The 20,504-nt window shown below is 33.7% G+C and overlaps 1 protein-coding gene across 1 annotated transcript; it reads right to left on the bottom strand.

Annotated features, from left to right (window-relative positions):
- Positions 1-499: 499 nt before the first annotated feature.
- LOC132040622 (FCS-Like Zinc finger 6-like) lies at positions 500-1,890 on the bottom strand. The gene is made up of 2 exons (XM_059431277.1): positions 1,483-1,890; positions 500-882 (listed from the first exon to the last, which is right to left on the bottom strand). Exons 1-2 carry the CDS (start codon positions 1,767-1,769, stop codon positions 756-758), a joined length of 414 nt encoding a protein of 137 aa, XP_059287260.1. The 5' UTR covers positions 1,770-1,890; the 3' UTR covers positions 500-755.
- Between the last annotated feature and the right edge of the window lie 18,614 nt (positions 1,891-20,504).

The following is a 20,504-nucleotide window of genomic DNA, read 5'->3' as shown; positions in this document are numbered from 1 at the left end:
ATCGTTCGAATTTCGAGAGTCAAACTTTTTTATGTTGACAGTATATTGGGATATACAATCTTTAAGGTTTTTGAAAAATAATTTACATATTTAGAAAGTACTCGACATAAAAACTACTACCTATAAATCACAAGAATTAACGATGTAAAATATTTAAACAACATACAAATAAATCGCGATCAAAGATTTTCTTGTTCGACTCTCGAAATTTGAATTGTTGACACATAAATTGGGAATGAGGGAGTCATTAATACTTTCAGTACCATAAACAAACGACCACTTAGTGAAATAAGCAAATTCTAGACTAAGTTTTCCACTTAGTAAAGAAGAAAAAGAAATAGAGAAATTCCTGCGACACAACTCTTACGTCCTTCATTAATCTAATAACTCGAATTTTGTTTTACCAAGTGGTCCAAAATTTAAAAGACAAAAGCAGGGAATTGAAAACTTGCTAAAAAAGGAAAAAAAGAGAGCAACCTAAATAATTCGGAAATAGAAATTTCACACAAAGTAAAACTGCATGATCAATCCTTCATTAAAATGAAAAACTTGCAAAACTTGCCACCAGCTCATGAATTTTTGATAGAAAAATATTTACACATTCATCATCTTATATTATAGTCCCACATCTATATACATATATAGTCTGATAGTATATGTATAAGAGTGGGTTCTTGAACATCATCTGGAATATTTGTTCGTTGTCTAATTTCAACAACGGAAGTACATATAGGTAACAATAATTCACACTGCGGTTAAGGTAATTTGGCTTGTGGTGGAGTAATTTTTTTCCTAGCTGCAGCAAAGGAACCCTTCTCTTTTCTTTCATCTTGATTCATCTGCTTTTCTCTACAGTCTAGGCTGCAAAAAGCACTATCTCCTCTGGAAAAGGAAAAAATCACAAGTAAGCTCATTTAGTTTCAAGAAAAAAAGTAACAAGATATATATGTGTAAAGAGTTCAACTTTTGTAAATTGATAAGGTAAAATTCTTTTTACACTATGATATCACTTTAAAAGATAACCACACGTGATCGATATAATAAGTGAGATTAGTAACTTAATGAGTAAGACAATGATATTGTTACAACATGTTAAACTACACTAATAGTATAAATATTTTTTACACTATCAGGTCATTCAAAGATATCTACAGTTAACTTATCAGAAAAAATCAAATTTGAAATCTTGAAATTAAATAAAGTATATTACTTGGTATTACAGATTAAAATAATTTGATAGTCATAGGCGGAGCTGGGGGGTGGTGGTGGTGAGGGGAGTCATATGAACCCCTTCATCGGAAAATTACGGTGTATATATACTAGTTTCAATATTTACGTTTGTATGGAACCTTTAGGTATTCTGTCTATTCTTTATATTTTGAATCTCCTTCATAAAAGTTCCAGCTTAATTTGTCTTTGCTGACAGTATAAAGTTTCTTTACAGTACTGTCGATGTATATAAATTGACTCGTATGTATATACCTGTACATGTAGATGTCATGACCAGGGATTAACTGGCGTTCACAGAGGGAGCAAGCTCTAAGGAAATGAGCAGTTTCAACAAAATCAGCTGATTTTCTGCGAGTCAATAATGAGCGTTGATCTTGACCGTTGGATCGTGGAATATTATTTGGGCCAAGGGGGTTATGAGGATCAAACGGTTGTTGCTGATAATTAAGAGGTATAGCAGTAGCAGGATCTAAGGTGAATTCCTTCAAGCTTGTTGTTCTCTTGATAACTGGTGGCCTTGGCCTCTTTCCTAGCAACATGTTTAGTATTGCTTTGTTTTTTCTTAAAATTGGTAGGGTTTAATTTTTTTTTTTTTTTTTTGCTAGAAGTTATTGGCCATGGCTGAAGAGAGTTGGGGGGGTGGGGGGGGGTGGATTAGGGGTTGGGGGTTAGAGAGGAGGAGGAGGAAAGAGCTTAGAGGTTTTTAAAGAGGAGGAGTGAGAGTGGAGAAATGTGGGAAGATAAAATAAGAGCCAGAAAGCAAGGAAATAATTTGGACCACTGAATATATATATTCACTTGTTTATTTGTGTAGTCACTTTCATTTCATGTGACATAATTTAACAGTAAAAAAGTATTTATACCAAATTAGCTCGACTTATATTATGGTTAAGCGGAAGAGCAGGTGCACTACGGTCCCATTATGCGCGGGGTCCAAAAAAGGTCCGGTCAACAAGGGACTTATATTATATTATATGGGTTAAGTGATTTAATATAATAAAAGCATGGTTAACCATAGTTAAATAGTAAAAGTATATATACAAACATATGTCATATACTTGTTGGCTATTGGTTTGATGCATGCAAATTAATATCCAATACGGATAAGCTTTAACCTACTTTGAGTGGACATAAAGTTCAAGAATGGTGTTTATTTTTAATTTATGTTGTTTTTAATTTATGATTTTAAACATGTCATAACATTTATAAGACTATAAAGACATGTCTTTAAAGGTAAAAATGGTAAGATAAAGATAAATTTTTTTTACTAAAAAAAATGTGTTATTATATATGAATATATGAATATATGTAGTTATAATTATATTCTTTAGTTATTATTCCAGATTAAGCTTCCTTAAGGTGGGGAGGGGTTGACATCAGCCACAACCAACACATGTTAAGAATAAATATATTGGGGATTAATTAAACCGGGAAATTCATACTTATTAGGAGGCCATGTCAGCTTTCTATTTTTAATCGCATTTATTGAGATACCACCTGCTCTGGTAGCAACTACGGCAAATGACTTATCTTTCAATTTAAGATTCTCCCAGTTAAAAAAGAAAAAGAAAAAGAAAAAATAAAATATCATGACATATTGGATATATACCATATGTTCCTTTTAATTTTCTATATCATATATTGACAGGCTGTCAGTATATGAGATATACCATATGTTCCTTTTAATTCTCTAAAAGACAGAGTTGGCCTATGATCTAACTGGAATTCTTTTCCGTACTTCGTGCGGTAGTTATGTAAAACAATTAAATATAGTAATGCCATAATTCAAAATTCTATAGGAATATTTTTGACACAAAAAGTTATTTCCTTAATTCTTTTTAAATCCTACGTACATAAATTATTTTTGCAGAAAAATACGTGTGAGATATTCCAAGTTATATATGAAACATCTTATTTAAATCACTATATGAGAACTTGAATATGGAATATAAACTTGAAAACTAATGAAAAGATGAGAAAACTATGAATAGAAAACTAATGAAAAAGAGAAAAAATGTCGCATGTTTCGTTTATTTCTCTAACGCCTTTATGTTGCCCTTTATTTCTTAGTATTTATTGTTATTTGTTAATGAATATGTTGCATAAAAACTAAAAATGGAAGGTGATTAAAAAATAGAAAAATAAAAGAAATGAAAATAAATCAATTAAAGACATCCATCCCTAATTTGTATACATCTTTATCGATCCTACCCTTCTTCCCCTCTATAACTACTCTATTTCTTTTGTTCCACTTCCTCTAATTCTCTTCACCTTCAGTTCAGCTCATCTATTTGCTTGAAGAATATTATTCTGTGACATCCGTAAAAGTGACGAATTTGTGGAGAAATTCCAACGTAGCAGGTATTCATGTCTCTTGAAAATTAATGATGTGATGACCAATATGTTGACATCATAGGAATTCAATATAGGCTGCATGAAGTACGGAGATCACCCTATTCGCCAAAAGATGTATGTATGAGTCCGGAGCCTAAAGGGTATAAAAATATACGGTATTTACCAAAAGGGGATGCCCAAAAATTTATATACCAAAAGGGGTATATCGTATCAAATTTGATCCACGATATACCCCAAAGTTTTTTTTCGGCTGTCAGAGCCAATCAACGAAAAATTAAAAAAAAAAAAATTGAACGTATAACGTGGACTGATCCACGTTATACAATATATTTTGTAAAACGTGGACTGATCCACGTTTTACAAATATATTTTGTAAAACGTGGACTGATCCACGTTTTACAAATATATTTTGTAAAACGTGGACTGATCCACGTTTTACCTCTAAAGTTTTTTTTTTTTTTTTTTTTTTTGCGAGCACAAAAAAAAAATTGGTAAACTATTTTTTTTTTTTTTGCAACACTTAGTGTGTTTTTTCATATTTTGATCAATGATTAATCGTGTGTGAAGACTCAAAACGTCAATATTTTATATAGAACACGATATTTTTTTTAACGTACAATAATGTAGGCTCGATACATCAAGGATACGTAGACGTTCGGATCGTCATTTTAGGGGTTGAAAAGGTGCCCGAAGTAAGTTTTGTTTGAAAAAAACTTAGTGTTTTTTCATACTTTGACCAATGATTAGTTGTGTGTGAAGACTCCGAAACGTCAATATTTTATATAGAACTTGATATTTTTTCTGCGTACAATAATATAGGCTCAATACATCAAGGATACGTAGACGTTCGGATCGTCATTTTAGGGGTTGAAAAGATACCCGAAGTAAATTTTGTTTAAGGTTTAAGTGTTTTATTTTTTAAGGTTTTGATTTAAGAGTGTTATTTTTTAATGAAGACATAACTTTATTTTGAATATAAAGCTAATTCTAAAAAATATAAGGTGAAAAACTAGTTGTAAAGTGGTCAAACTTTAGATGGTCATAACTTTGCGCTCGGACGTCCGATTTACGCGTTTTTTTTTTTGAACTTGCGTATTTTTTCGAGATCTATGCGGAAAAACTGCGGTTTGGCCGAGCCGATTTTTAAAAAAACTCCTTTTATCCCATTCAATTTCGATTTTCCCCAAATGGCGTGAAATTTTCGATTTTATTTACTTATAAGATGATGATACGCAATAGATTTCATCGTAAAAATCGTAGGGTAATGTATCTGTGAATGTCAATTTCATACTTCGGTTTCAATTTTTGAAAATAAAGTGATTAATTTTCTCGACATATAAAGTTGACTAAAATAACCTTACGATCCAAACACTAAGTTTTTTCAAACAAAACTTACTTCGGGCACCTTTTCAACCCCTAAAATGACGATCCGAACGTCTACGTATCCTTGATGTATTGAGCCTACATTATTGTACGCGAAAAAAATATCGAGTTCTATATAAAATATTGACGTTTCTGAGTCTTCACACACGATTAATCATTGATCAAAATATGAAAAAACACACTAAGTGTTGCAAAAAAAAAAAAAAAATAGTTTACCAATTTTTTTTTTTTGTGCTCGTGCAAAAAAAAAAAAAAAACTTTAGAGGTAAAACGTGGACTGATCCACGTTTTACAAAATATATTTGTAAAACGTGGGTGATCCACGTTATACAAAATATATTGTATAACGTGGATCGTCCACGTTATACGTTCAATTTTTTTTTTTTTTTTAAATTTTTCGTTGATTGGCTCGACAGTAGAAAAAAAACTTTGGGGTATATCGTGGATCGGCACGATATATACCCTTTTTGTATATATAAATTTTTGGGCATCCCCTTTTGGTAAATACCGTGTATTTTTATACCCTTTAGGCTCCGGACTCATGTATGTATGAACAAAGAAAAAATTATCGTCGGCTAAAGAACCTCTTCATTGTCGTCTAAACTTTTCAGTTCCTCACTTTATCAGAACAATATAAATAATCAATATATTATTACTTCATAAGAAAAAAGAAAAGAATCAAAGAATGAGGATCTATGTTGCTCGAACTTTCAAAAAAGTCGCTGGATGCATATCGAATCTTCCAACAATTTAGAGGAACCAAAACACATCCGGTAATTTTTTTTTGAAGAGTCCGAGTAACATAAGATCTGATATCATCATGACATCATCTATATGTTGCAAAATTCACTGAAACCCAAATAAAGTATAATGAGTAAAATGGATAAGATATGATGAATTGAAATAACTGAGAATTTCTTTTTGCAGCATGCTCTAAATAAAATCTATGTATGACTCAATGTTAACTAACATCATGATTGGCAGAATATTTGGCTTTATGTCAATATGCCACGATGTGGAAAGGGGGCATTCCGCATTGCAGCGACCTTCTAACGGATATGTGCTTCAAGGTAGGATTATTCTCATTTCTGTATTTATATACTACTACAATTTATTTCTCTAGAGCATTTTTACAGGTGTAACTGTTCGTTGGAAATTAAAGCACTTGGAATGATAGTCATGTCTTTTCATCTTTGGCGCCCTCTTAATTTAGATTTCAGTTTTTTTGATAGACTGACTTAATTTTTTTTCCAGCAAATATTTTAAAAGGAAAACATAAGAGGAAAAAGAAGGTAACCTTTTTCTATACTTATGGTGATTTAATGTGAGTTATGAATATTATTAATCAATTAAGAGTAGAAGTTACGAAGATGAAGAGGTGAGTTATAGAGAGGACTCTTTAGATTAAAACGATTAACAAAAATACCAAAAAAAAAAAAAATGAGAAAAAGAAAATAAACAGGATTCTTGGCCAAAGAAAGTTGCCACATCATCTTTCTATTGCCTTTTACTTTATATTATACTAGTAAATTGACCCGCGCTTCGCGTGGCTATCAAAATCTTATTAAATTTTTTAAATTAATTCCTACATTAGCTTAAATAATTTTTTTCAATAAAGAAAATGCATAATACAATTATAATATGCATGAAAAATTGAACTAATTTGGTAATAAACATAAGCCTTGGATTAACAGGAAGGAAAGAACTACACAAAAAGAGAGCAACAAAAGAGAAATAAGCACAAAAAAGTTATCTACAGTTTTCTTTGACAAACACTTCCAATTGAGATGAACATATAACATTGGAAATTAAATCTATCTTTAAATAAGCTGTAATACTACAACAATTAATATTCAATATATATCTTTCCTTCATTCTCCTTAAATCTTCCATTGATCTTCTTATCTCTACCATCCTTCAAAATACATTCAACTATTTCTCATTCACTTTCATCTTCTTCGACTCTGTGCCCATAAGCATAAGAAAATAAAATTAAGAAGAAAAAAAATGAAACCTAAGCAGCAATTTTCAAATCAATTGAATGGACCAAAAAAAAAAAAAAAACTACTATGAAATACATATATGTGTGGAGATTCCAACGGTTCTTTTGAACTATAATTCAAAGTTGTCAAACATAATCTTGCTTTAAATGTCTTAAGGGTGCCATATCACTTTTCTATTGCCCATAATGATATATCATTTATTCACGAAATTAAACGAAAGTGAGATAAAATAGAAGTAATTAATGATAAAGTAACATAGAATAAAAAAATTAGATAGATTTAAAGAGAATTTTGAATGAATACATTATCTCTTTAATTAAAGAGTTGGGTTGTTTTTTGGGGAATTCTGTGAAGGTGTGTATCATCTTTGACAATGCTAATTATGGGAAAGTTAACGCTGATTATAGGGAATTAGTGGGTTCAAATAAAAGGAATAAAAAGCAAAAACATTGAGGTAAAACATAATAAAGATTTATGTTTTTACATTTAAAAATTTCTTTAAAAATAAAGGAGAAAACATATTAATAGAATACTTACATTCCTCTCCACACCAGTTAAATTCTCAGTTTTCCTCCTCGAATCTCTTTTGCAAAATTATCATTTTTCTGAAAAATGCCCTTTTTTTTCCTCAGTTAACTTTCCGTATCATTCCTATAATAATTATAAAAATTTAAAGAGGGCAAACAATAAGTGGGTGACATCATATATACTGCACAAGAAAAATTTTAAAAGACACAGAAGCATACCCAAAAAATAGAAGCCAAAGAAATCTTGTTAAAATTCAAAAAAGTAAGAGCCCGTTTGGATTGGCTTATAAGTTGGCTTATAAAATTTGTTTTAACTTTTTTGAGTGTTTGGTGTAGAATTTAAAGTCATTTTGTGCTTAAAATAAGCTCAAAAAAATAATTTGACCCATTTAACTTAGTTTATCTAAAGCTGACTTATAGCGAAAACGACTTATAAGCCAAAAAATAAGTTGGACTACCCCCGACTTATTTTTTTCAGCTTATAATTATGACTTGAGAACTTTAAAGCCTATATAAATAATCCAAACGGGCTCTAAATTAATAATAAGGATAAATAAAGAGAAAGAAACTCTATATTAATATCTCAGTAATGAAAAAAGAAATGGCAGTGAAAAATCATAAAGGCAAAATCAACTGTTTTACGTATTTTTTTAACAGATCAATATAGAAGTAGTACCAATGCTATTAATTGGAGAAATGCATAGCGATAAGGAGGAGGCGTAGGCTGTGGGTTAATGTAGCAATAACAAAGTGAGAGATAGAGGCAAAGTTGCGACAAAAAGGCAGCCTATGGAAACGGCACAAAAATATGCCAAAAGGATATGTCTGTTTGTTTTTTTGACTAATTAACTAATAGGAGTTAAAATGGATTAAAAGGTCAAAATTCTAAAAAAAAAAGATAAATGAAAACTCAGCATTTGTGTTGTGCCACGTCAGCGGGCCTATGTCCTGCTTTTATATATATATAAGATATAGATTGTCAAAAACATCATGAAAGCAATTCCTTAATTTCGTGACCATATCTTTACTTTTTTGTTTCCCTTTAGAAAAGAGAAAAGAAAAACACAACACCAACCCCTTTTTGAAAAAAAATATAAGAGAAAAATAAATGCTCCAAATAAAAGAGAAACCACTAGATAATTAGCTTTTGATTCTGTTTCGATATTTTCAGTCAATCAGACACTTTGCCCGTGGCGTAGGTAAAGTTCAAATTATGGGTTTATCCAAACTTTGGACTTGATCTTGTATATATGATAAAAGATTCACTAAATTTATAAATAATTGATTTCGAGTTCAATAAATTAAATAAGTTATAGTAAGATAGTAAGATCTTGAACTCAAACTCATAAATTAAGCTCATTTCTGAATTCGGCTTTGGAGCTAGCATCTTTGTTCAAACAATTTTTTTTACCTATTTGACTAGAATGAGGTGGAGATTATGGACTAGACTACAATGATGGGTGAAGCTTGTGGATTTATCAACTGCAGAAAGAATTGTTTTGGTATTACTTCTAAAATCAACTAAAAATTTGATCAACATCATTTGTAGCACAAATTTTAAACTAACTATTGATACAATTATAGTGACAACATATTTACATTGATAAGAATTATCGGCATGTTGGCTACAAAGTCGCCTTTGTTAGAGAGCGCTTTACCCCCTCTATGTGGGACTTCTGGTGCGAATCAGAATTATCTTTTGAAATGTTTATCAAATGCAAGATGGGCAATTTGTAGTTCTTAGTTTGCCAACAATTTGTAGTTCTTAGTTTGCCAAAGTCAAATTAGGAAAATCATTTTGGACCACGAGAAAAGGTGCGGGCGCACACACATTAAAGCATGTTTTATGGTTGACAAATTTGAGTTGATATGTTTTAGTCTTTGCTTCAACAATCAATATTAATGGCAATTTGGAACTTTTAAGGAGTGGTCCAGTGTTAGATTCTTTATATACTAATTTATGAGCACAACTTTTTTGAAAGCAATGTTATCTAGAATGGCTTTTCCTAGCTTTCTCAAAGAAAAAGAAACAAGGACATGAGAACTAATTAAGAGTATTTGCACCAGTGGACATTGGCAGAGAAAAAGTCAATAAATTAGAGAAGTTCCCTGAATAAGGCCCAAGTGGTAGCATTTAAAACCACTTTTGTTTTAAAATGAATGTTTCTTTTAAAACATTCATCATCTGAAGTATTTTAATGAGCAGCCCTAAAGTAGTTATCTTAATTACAGATTAGCCTATGTGCCTAACACATCAAGTTATGCTTTCAATCCAATAGTTATTAGTTAGATTGTGACTGCTTTTTGACAAGGATTCATGTTTATAGTACAACGTGTCATCACATGATACAAGATTTGAGAAAGTACACTTATTTTGTTACAGTATAAGTTAACTTCTCTAGGGCTATGTCGGAGATCGATCACTATTAATTAATCAATGCAGATCAGATGGAATCTTTTTTACCAATTGAAACTCTTGATAGTTGATAGTATTACAAACATGTTTCCACTAACATGCCATGAGAGTGGCTTAATGATGCCTCTAAAAAGGCATCTGAGTGTTGGAATCCACTTTGGTAATTAAGTTTCTTGAGTCACATTTGTGAATTAAAACTTAGTGCTTACGCCAACAAGGGAAAAATTAAACATTGGGAGCAAAATTTATTAATCATTGGACATATGGTGACAAGTGAATTTCAGAAGCCATGACATGTTAATCCAATAATTATCACCTGTACATGCTTTAATTGTGCAAGTATATATGTATCAAATTATATGTTGCACATATATATCTAGAATTATTTTTTTGCGGAAATTTCAACCCCAAAGTAACTCTTCTAATAGTGTGATATTTTCTGCTTTGGACCAATACTACAAGATTTCTTCCAAAATGATGTCACATCATTAAGAACAGGGAAAAGGACACAAATGGCCGACCAGGTGAAACTAATCCCACCCGATAGCCCAAATTTCCCCAAACCCAATTTGTAGCCCGCCCAGGCCATTACCCAAAAAAAAAAAAAAAAAAAAAATTATGGCGACTTTAGTATCCACTAAAAGTAGTCACTAAAAGTTCGTTAAAAAATGTATCATTCTTGTATAGAATATGTATCCCTACCGTATATGTATAGAAAATGTCTCATAGGTTTGTATCATTGTTGTGTAATTTGTGTATAATAAATGTATCATCAATGTATACTCACTAATCATACATATATTATACATCACTATGTACATTATACACTGACTATACACTAATGATTCACATATTATACATATTCCATAAATAAGTACAGAAAATGTATCATTGTTGTATAATTTATGTATAAACTGTATCATTCTTGTATGAAAAATGTATCATAAGTCTAGACAATGTATCATACATATACAGTATATAAAATGTATCATTCTTGTATAGAAAGTGTATATATAATTCAAGCATATGTATATAAACTGTATCATTCTTGTATAGAAAGTGCATTATATGTACAAAAAAAAATGTATCATACATATACAATAGTGATACATATTCTATACAAAATTTATTATATCCCAAAACATTTATAATATGTGTATAATAAATGTATAATCAACATATACTTACAAATTATACATGTTTTGGGATATTTCTTGAAATCTTAAGTACTATATAAGTATACACATATTATACAAGTTTTGAAATATTTTTCGAAGGCTCAATATGAATTTTGACCTTTATTGGTGACTTTTTGATCTTTAGTTGCCACTAAAAAGTCTGATTTTTCTGTAGCAAGCTTTAATGGCGACTCTTTTTATCTTTTGTGGCGACTCAAAAAGTCTGATATTTTTTTAAAATATGTTTTTGGGTGCTGGGCTAGCACGTGGAATTACTTTGGGCTGAAAGGCCAGTTCGCGGTATTAGGCCCAAACGTGAAATTACCTGGGCAATTCGCAGGATTGCCCTTCCTTTGGGATGGTCTTTAGTTTTTGCCCCTCATAATGTTGGTCTTTAATTTTTGCCCTCCGTATTGCAATTTTGAGTTTCGCGTAGAAATCATGAGGTTCTGGGTTCGAATCCTCGCTCAGGCATAAATCAAAAAAAAATTCGCAAAGCAAGGTTTGGGTCGCGTGTGTGCCAGACCCGTCATACACTTCTTAAGAAATAACTAAATTTATGCCGGATTCGGCATAACTATAAGTTCCGCCTTATAAGGCAAAGTTTATGCCTTAAGGAATAGTTCCGCCTTAGAGGCATACTTTTAGTTATGTCTTAACTAAAAGTCTGCCCCATAAGGCATAACTAAAAGTATGTCGCATAAGGCGAAACTTTTCTTTAAGGCATAACTAAAAGTTTGCCTTGTAAGGCAAAATCTATATCTTAAGGAAAAGTTATGCCTTATGGGGCATACTTAACTAAAAGTCTGCCTCATAAGACGTAATTAAACAATGTCTTAAGCAAAAGTTCTGCCTTATGGGCAGACTTTTAGTTAAGGCTTAACTAAAAGTTTGCCCATAAGGCATAAGTATACGGTGTCCAAAAGATAACTTTAGTTATTCCTTAACAAGTGTATGCCGGGTCCAGCATACACGCGACCTAATCCTTGCCTTGCGATTTTTTTTTTTTTTTAAATTTACACCTGAGCGGGAATTCGAACCCAGAACCTCAGGTATAAGATAATTTTTCAAGCGAAGGGCAAAACTTAAAGACCACAAATATGAGGGGCAATGTTTAAAAACCACCCCAAAAGAAGGCCAACCTGCGCAATTTATTGGGGTTACTTTGGGCCGAAAGGCCACTGTGGGTCTTTTTCCCTTAAGAATATCCTTACACTTTATTATGTAACTTGTTTTTCTTTCTTATCAACTAATTCTACTTGTTAGATTTTGTTTGCACAAACAACTCAAATTTATTCTTTCTAAAAACAGTAGCAATCTTCTATTAGGAGTATCTTATTAGGGAACTATATGGGTAAAAAATCCCACTTAACACGCGGATCAACATATAGTCAACACGTGTCAGTTTATATAATGAGGTAGAGAAATCAGATAGATGGTAATGCCGAGCAAAGCATTTATGAAAAGGTAGCTGATACCGATGATGTGGTTAACGAAGAGAGCATCAACGGAAACAACACACAAGACCCTCTCGATTGCGCATTAAATAGAGTTAATACAGTAACAACAAAACGGTTTCTAACGACCAGAGTCAAGGAATTAAATGACAATCATTAATTCAGCAATTAATGATTCTTTATTTACATATAACGGGAAGGACACAGAATGGGGACCCGGATACTATAAATAGGACTTTCACTTGTATATATAGGCGATCAATCTTGGCTTGAAAAATACGCTATTATTGATTTTTCTCTGCTTATTATCATTATCATTATCATTATTCTATTATCATCAAGTTCTTATTCATTACGGGAATGAAGTAATCTATCACTGTTGTTCATCTACAATTGGCATGAGTTTACTTTTTCCTTTTATTCACTTATTCTTTATTAACCTTTAAATAAATTGCATATGTTAATTCTAATATCTGTATCAAATTACTACCAACTGTGGTTAACCTTAGATTAAATTCAACTATTTGGGTAAAATACGAATTTTGACTCAAATAGTTTGGCGCCGTCTGTGGGAATTCTACAGTTGGTTTTGTAGTTTGATCTTCGTTTTATCTCTATTTGTGCAAACATTATTACTTTGGTATTTTATTCTGTTTTTACATTTAGATATGATAGCAACCACGATTCCGAATAAAGACAATTTAGGAGCAAATGAGAAGATCATCGCCAGCAATTGCAACATAACCAATTTGAAGCTATATCATTCCTAACACAGAGACACATTCTACGAGTTGTACCCTTTATCCAGGTGTAATCCCGATTGGGCTTTATCGAAAAGAGGCAGTAAGAAGGATATACGGGAACGGTATACATTCTACATTGTTTGAATATTCATACTTCACACCCAAACAATAGGGGACTATGAATAGGGACTGTCAGTCTGTATGTATATACTAGGGACTGCAAGTCAACCCGATAAAATTGTAAATTACTCAAAATTACAGTGCCTTTGTCTCAGTATGGCTTCAAAGTAGCACATCGGTGAAAAATGCACAAACATGGTCTCGATTCATGCAGCGATTATATCAACTATAACTCCGATTATTTAAATAAATCTACTACAGGATCATACATTTCTCAAGGAAAATTCAATTCCACGTTATTGTTTAAAGAAACAATGAAAATGAGAAAACACACTCGTAAAATTATCCAAGCAAAAAGTTTATTCAAAACAGAGAAAATACAATAGAAGGATACTCGAAAATACTAAAAGTATACATGGATCAACTCTTCTATTTAAAGATAGCAGGAATCTAAGAATCGGAATAGTGATCATTGCTTAGCGAGAATCTGGAGTCAACAATGGTGACCAAGATTAGAATTATCAAATGGCACCACAAACCAAATCAGCACACACTTTTTCAAGATTCTTAACGTTCTTGGAGGAGAGATGCCGACGCAACTTGAAGCTCATTGGTAGCAGCTTGAAGAGATGCGGTCAAATTGAAACTGGAGTGAGAGAATCCTTAAGAGCCTCTTTTCGAGATTTAAGGATGTCCACATTACGTTAAAAGCGCAGTAACTTACATCGGGAGTAGCAACGTTCACGAGAAGCTTCAACACTTCCAAATCGATCTTGAAGGTCCGCATAGGATGTGCTCAATACTTGCATTGCATTATCCCGGTGCTGTAACGCACAAACAGCATCCTCTGGGCGCAACATCAAAGCAGCTTCAACAAAGTCTGAGTCTCAAAGGTCAAACTTAAGCTTTTTTATTTTTATCTTAAGCTGCTCGTTTTCTTTTCTCGTTTTAGCAATATGTGATGAAGGAGCCGCAGCAAGGGAGTAACCACAGAAGCATCTCGGATAGGTGACCTAAGGATAACTCCGCATTGCTATGGGACATTCTTGGTAACGGGAAGGATCCCGAAGAGCTTTCTTGTTGGAAATGGTTGACACTCTTCGGATATGATTCTCTCACTGAGATCTCGGGATTAGGCAGAAGAGGAGCAACACAATGACGAATATCAGCTTGAACCTCCTCGTCATCATTCTCTATTATGATTACATCCCTCTTTCGTTTTCTATTTGAAGGTCCAGGCCTTTCTAAAGGAAAAACTGAGGGAAGAAGCCTTAAACTTCTCCAAGAACGTACAACATCCCGAGAAGCTCCCAACAAACCTGTGATCCAATCAAGAATGTTTGCAATCTCATTCGGATTAACAGGATTCGGAGTTGGGTTCCATGTCTCCGGGAAAACATTGTCGGAGGCGTGATGGAGTAGTTCTGTTCTAATTTTGACAAAACTCTTCAATCGATCCATGTCGTCGGAATTGATAGAGTCGATTAGGTTGCGTTCTCCACGGGGAAACAAATGCATCAAGCCACCCTGAAAAACAAAAGGAATGTATAGATGGATCAGATGATCCAAGGTAAAAGGAAGATTAGCCTTAATGGCTAAAAACTGGAGGCAATAAAATAATCGCCCAGTATTAGAGCAATTTGGCCAACACACACATTGTATCGGTGACAAAATTCCTTAATAACAAGAGGAATGGGCAACAGAAACCCAATAAGAAAAGGAAAAATAGGCATCAAAATAAAACCATCAACATGGTTATGGAGTTTTGTCTCGTTGTCAACAGCTGAAATGACATCAGTACCCAAACCACACTCCTGAGCAACTGAAGCGGTATCTTCAGGAGCAATAGAAGAATCAATATACTCTATGGGAGAGAAGTGATGGAAAATTCCAAAATCATTAGAATAATCGGAACGAGTTGGAAGAAAGGAATTAGCAAGACTACAGTTTGAAAGGATTAGATGGAATTTTAGAAGGAATTTTGTCAGAAGAAAAAGACATGGTTTCAGAAAAGGTATGAAAAGATTGCAGAGAATAATTCTTGCTTAAACGATTTATGAAAGGAAAGAAAACTGTGAGATCTTTGATCAATGATTCACTTCCTTATACAAATTCAAAAGAGGAATACAAAGGGTTGGAGCTGACGGTTCCAATAAAAAGCAGCCTTTATGGCAAGTAATTATGAGACGTCACGCGAATCAAAGAGGATCATTAGAAAGCTAAACTGTCTTATCAGTCTTAGTCATATCCTATTTTCCCGCCAAAATTCAGGTGAATCCACGGGAACGGCTTGTTTCGGCAAGAGATGAAAAAAGGGATTATATACGTAAGTAATGACAACAGTTTATGTAATAAACATAAATGCGAAACGTGCAACGCAATAACGGCAAAACATTGAGTACAAGCATTACAAAGATCATTCATTATGAAAGAATCTTGCAATTTAATTTCATGATTCCCCTTCAAATACCAAATACGACAAAAGATTATGATCTTTTGATGTTTCCGAATCAGTTAGTATCATGTTTCTGAATTCCGATCCAAAAACCTAAACTAGGGCCTAATGGGACTACATCAGTAAGACACTATTTCTAATATCCATAGAGGAAATCTTTATCTCTGAATATTTGGATATTCCGGGCTTGAATAAGCTCCATTCGCCGAAATCCTCAGCAACTTAAGGTATTTTTGCCTTTTATATTTTAAATTACTTTGTGATTAAGTGATAAGTAGATTGTTTAAACTTTCCTTCTCACAAAGTAGAAAAAATTTCTCATTATAAGTGAGGCCTTCTTTTTCGGCATTACGAGTGAAGGAATTTAATCGTAATGAGTAAGATGCCCAAACCATCTTCCCGAATATATTTGCGGCAAAATTACAATTCTCCTTACAAGTATTCTGAGGTCGGAATTCTAAAACGGATTGATCACCCGGGAAAGGTTCTAACCAAAGAAATCTTACAAGAGATTTATCATAAAAAGGGAAAAACGAAACAAAAGCTTCATTCATTTCAAAGTCAAACGCAAAACAAAACTTTTACAAAGAAATCACCAAACCCAAACGGAGCAAAAGTAAGAGAAATAATCAAACACTTGAGGGAACAGAAATACAGGAGCCTCTGAAATGGTCTAAGTATGATCATCATCGGATGGAATCTTCTTTTCAAAAAGCAAATCATCATCGACATCTCCTGAGTCAATTTCCTCCTCAACCTTCTCTTCATCATCTTTTTCTTTGGAATTCTCATTTCCGAACATGTCACTGAGAAGATCACGAGCGTCCTTTAGTTTTTACTCAGCAATAGCGAGGGCGTTGCCATGTTCAAATGAGAAAAGATCAAGGCCTTTAAGAAAATTGAAGCGAGTTTCAAGAACAACCAGGTTAATGACATTTTGCTTTTCTACAGCATAGGCTTCTTCCAACTGCTTGACCTTCTGCTTATACTTGTCTTTCGGGTACATGAGTTGCCTCCCGCATTCCTGCAGATCTTCCAGTTTTCTCAAGATTTTAGTAATATATCTATCTTTCTTATCCAATGAAGCTTTCATCTCGAGATCTTTCTTAGTATACTTCTCCTCAATTGCAACTATGTCTCTCTTACTTTGATTTAAATCAATCAAAGCTCTAGTTAAATCCCCGGAATCTTGAGTGCTTTTAACTTGTAATGATTGAAATTTTGCATCAAGCTCGGCGAATTCATCATTCCGCGAAGACAATGTATCTCGGAGATTCTGGATTTTCTCGCTTGATTTTTCAAATTTGGCCTCCGTCTGCATAAGTTTCACCCTCAAATTGACAATGGACGCATCCTTCTCGAAGATCCCTCCTTTCAGTTTTGGGAAATCGGATATCTGATCTTGAAGACGCTTCAACTCTGCTTTGTACACATTGGTTTCTGCTTTGGCTTCTTTCAATTATGCATCAGAGCAAGATTGCTTTACTTTTAAAGCTGACAATTCCTGAGTTAGAGAGACGTTGTCTTCATTGAGTTTATCAATGTGTTTTGACTCACCCTCAGAACGCTCAAGACTTCCCACCAAATAAGTCTGAGCCTGCAAGAAGATTATCAAAAGTTATAACGTATGAGGAAAATTAGTGGAAGAAAATCTATAAAGAAAGATGAAAAGAAACATACCTGGATCATAAGCCTAACAGCAATCATGTTCATCTGATATGTGGGCATATCCTTTAGAATGACATATTCTTTTAATCCTATGAAATTATTGGCAAAAGTGCTTATTACATGAGGATTAGCCAATAAATTTGCCTCATCAGATAAACTGAAAGGTTGATTGTGATTAACAGTAAGAGGAACAAAAGACTGAATCCACTTGACTGCGGGATCATCAGCTCGAAGAGCTTCATCACCAGTATCAGCTTTATGCGAATCCTTTTGAACAAGTCTTTTTCCTTCTGCATGGTTAGAAGATCGACCTGAAGGAGTTACAGTATCGCACGAGAAGGTGTCAACTTTAGGAGAACCTTCAGCCTCTTCCCAAGAGGCATCAACTTTGGGAACATCAGCAATCTCCACCCCGACAACGTTAGTCTCGGATATATTAGCAGTGGCGGTTATGATTTCGAAAGGTACCTCGGAAACATCATCAATAATCACTACCTCAGGGAGAGTAACCGATGAATCTTTTTCCTAAAAAGGAACTTCAAGGATGCCAATTAAATCTTCAGAATCCTTCATCGGAGATGCCTCTGAGATATTTATCACATCAATAAGAGAAAGGTTAGTTCTTCTTCTTTTCTTCAAAATTAAAGGTAATTCTTCCTCGAAATCTGTACTTTCAGTGCTACGCATACCTTCAGTCTCCTCAACCACGGAAGGACCAGAAGAAGATTGCTTCTTTAATCTCCTGTTCTTGAGAACGGGTTTACTAACATTCTTTGAACCTTCCACCTTCGCACTCAACCTTTTTCTAACAATAGAACGGATATTGTCTAATGCCGAGTTGTCATCGTTTGGAAGAATCAAAGCTCTTGATGATGTTCTCCTTTTACTAGAACGGCCTGACAAAATAAAGACAATGAGGATAGTTGTGATCAGGAAAAGAAAATTAATAAAAGTAAATACCTTTATTCTTTCCGGAATCGTCCAAAGTACGAATGTCCCGTTGCACAGCCATTGATTCCCAAGTTCTAGCACTTGCTGAGAATCGAATTATTGTTTCTGTAAATGCACGAATATTCTCCGAAATATTCAGCTCAGGATTAAAAGCTCTTGCATTCCATTTCTCCAGAAAGAATTCGACATCACTACTCACTAATTGGTGGGTAGGAATAAACACAAACTCATTAAACCATAAACGGTCATGGCTATCCTCAGGGTCATCGAACAGCTTATTCAGGCTCCTGGCCCTAAACATTATCATAGAAGCCCTTATAATACGAAGGAAGTTCAGATACAAAATGTGATCTAAGGTAAGCTGTACGTTAGCAAGTCGAGCAACCTGTTGATATAATTGAATCAAACGCCAAACCCGGGGAGTGAGTTGCACTATACAAATTTGAAGACGACGGCATAATTGATCAATCAACGGAGTTAACGGTAAATTAAACCCAATAGTGAAGGGGTAGATGTACACTGCAGAAAACTCAGGCAAATGAGAAGTAGCGGGTCTATCTGGTTCAGGAACAATAACCTCCACACAGTGATCCTTCCAATGACACCTTTCAATTACTGAAGGAACAAGGTCTTCGGTAATATGGGACTTAATCCCGGAAACCATAGCCATTCTTTCCATATCAGTTTCATGTTCATTTGCAATCTTTAAATCAGTAGTATGAGTAGTATTTTTGGGGAGCACACTGTCAACAGAAGGAAGATTTACCTTTCCAACTTCACCACCACCAGAAGGTATTGATGATGAAGTCCTGGGAACAATAACAGCAAAAATAGCATCGCCTATAAATTTTTTGGGAGACATTCTATTCTTAGGTTTTTCAGCGCCCACATGAGCACGAAAAGAGAAGATGAAGGAGAAGACATGATTAAGAATTAAAGAAATCGAAGAAGAAAAAGAAGCAAAGGAATTTGAAGTTGAGAGTTTTGGAGTGGAAAATTTGAGATGAAATAATGAAAAGGTAAAATTTAAGTTTTTGTAGAGAAGGTAAAACCGCCATCATTACCTTGGGAAACAGAGAGAAAATGAAGGGCATGGTAACAACCACGTGCCCCACGTCTGACTTCGTCATTTAATGCGAGTCTTTTCAACTTCTGCGATTATGCCACGTACCCATCACGTCAATGGGCCACGATCTAACATCAGTTACAACGTTTCCTATTCTGCGATAAAAAGATTCAAATGTCTAATCAAGGAAAGATTGATGAAAATCGGCAAGACAATTTCTCGGGAGCATCTTGTGATGAACCCGAAAAACTGAGGGACTATCTGTATGGGTAAAAAATCGCACTTAACATGTGGACCAACATGTAGTCAACACGTGTCAGTTTATATAATGACGTAGAGAGATCAGATGGTAATGTCGAGCAAAGCATTTATGGAAAGGTAGCTGATACCGACGATGTGGTCAACGAAGGGAGCATCAACGGAAACAACACATAAGACCCTCTTGATTGCGCATTAAATGTAGTTAATACAGTAACGACAAAACGGTTTCTAATGACCAGAGTCAAGGAATTTAATGACAATCATTAATTCAACAATTAATGATTGTCGTTACATGCATATAACGGGAAGGACACCAGATAGGACCAGATACCTATAAATAGGACTTTCACTTGTATATCTAGGCAGCCAATACTGACTGAAAAATACACTATTATTGATTATTCTCTGCTTATTATTATTATCATTATTCTTTTATCATCAATTTCTTATTCATTCTGGGGAATGAAGTAATCTATCACTGTTGTTCATCTACAATTGGCATAAGTTTACTTTTTTCTTTTATTTACTTATTATTTATTAACCTTTAAATAAATTGCATGTGTTAATTCTAATATCTGTTTTAAATTACTACCAACTGTAGTTAACCTTAGAACAAATTCAACTATTTGGGTAAAATACGAATTTTGACTCAAACAGGAACATGTAACGCAAGGAAGTTAGATTTGAAACG

The sequence above is a fragment of the Lycium ferocissimum genome, chromosome 12, assembly GCF_029784015.1.
Source record: "Lycium ferocissimum isolate CSIRO_LF1 chromosome 12, AGI_CSIRO_Lferr_CH_V1, whole genome shotgun sequence".
NCBI classification, from domain to species: domain Eukaryota; kingdom Viridiplantae; phylum Streptophyta; class Magnoliopsida; order Solanales; family Solanaceae; genus Lycium; species Lycium ferocissimum.
Note: the sequence above shows the minus strand (reverse complement) of the source record. Positions and strands in the feature narration are given on the sequence as shown.

Excerpts from the sequence above, each read along its gene's own strand:
- LOC132040622 (XM_059431277.1), bottom strand. The coding sequence starts at position 1,769 with ATGTTGCTAGGAAAGAGGCCAAGGCCACCAGTTATCAAGAGAACAACA. Across the intron at positions 883-1,482 it reads CATGACATCTACATGTACAG|AGGAGATAGTGCTTTTTGCA; the intron begins GTATATACATAC and ends TTCCTTTTCCAG.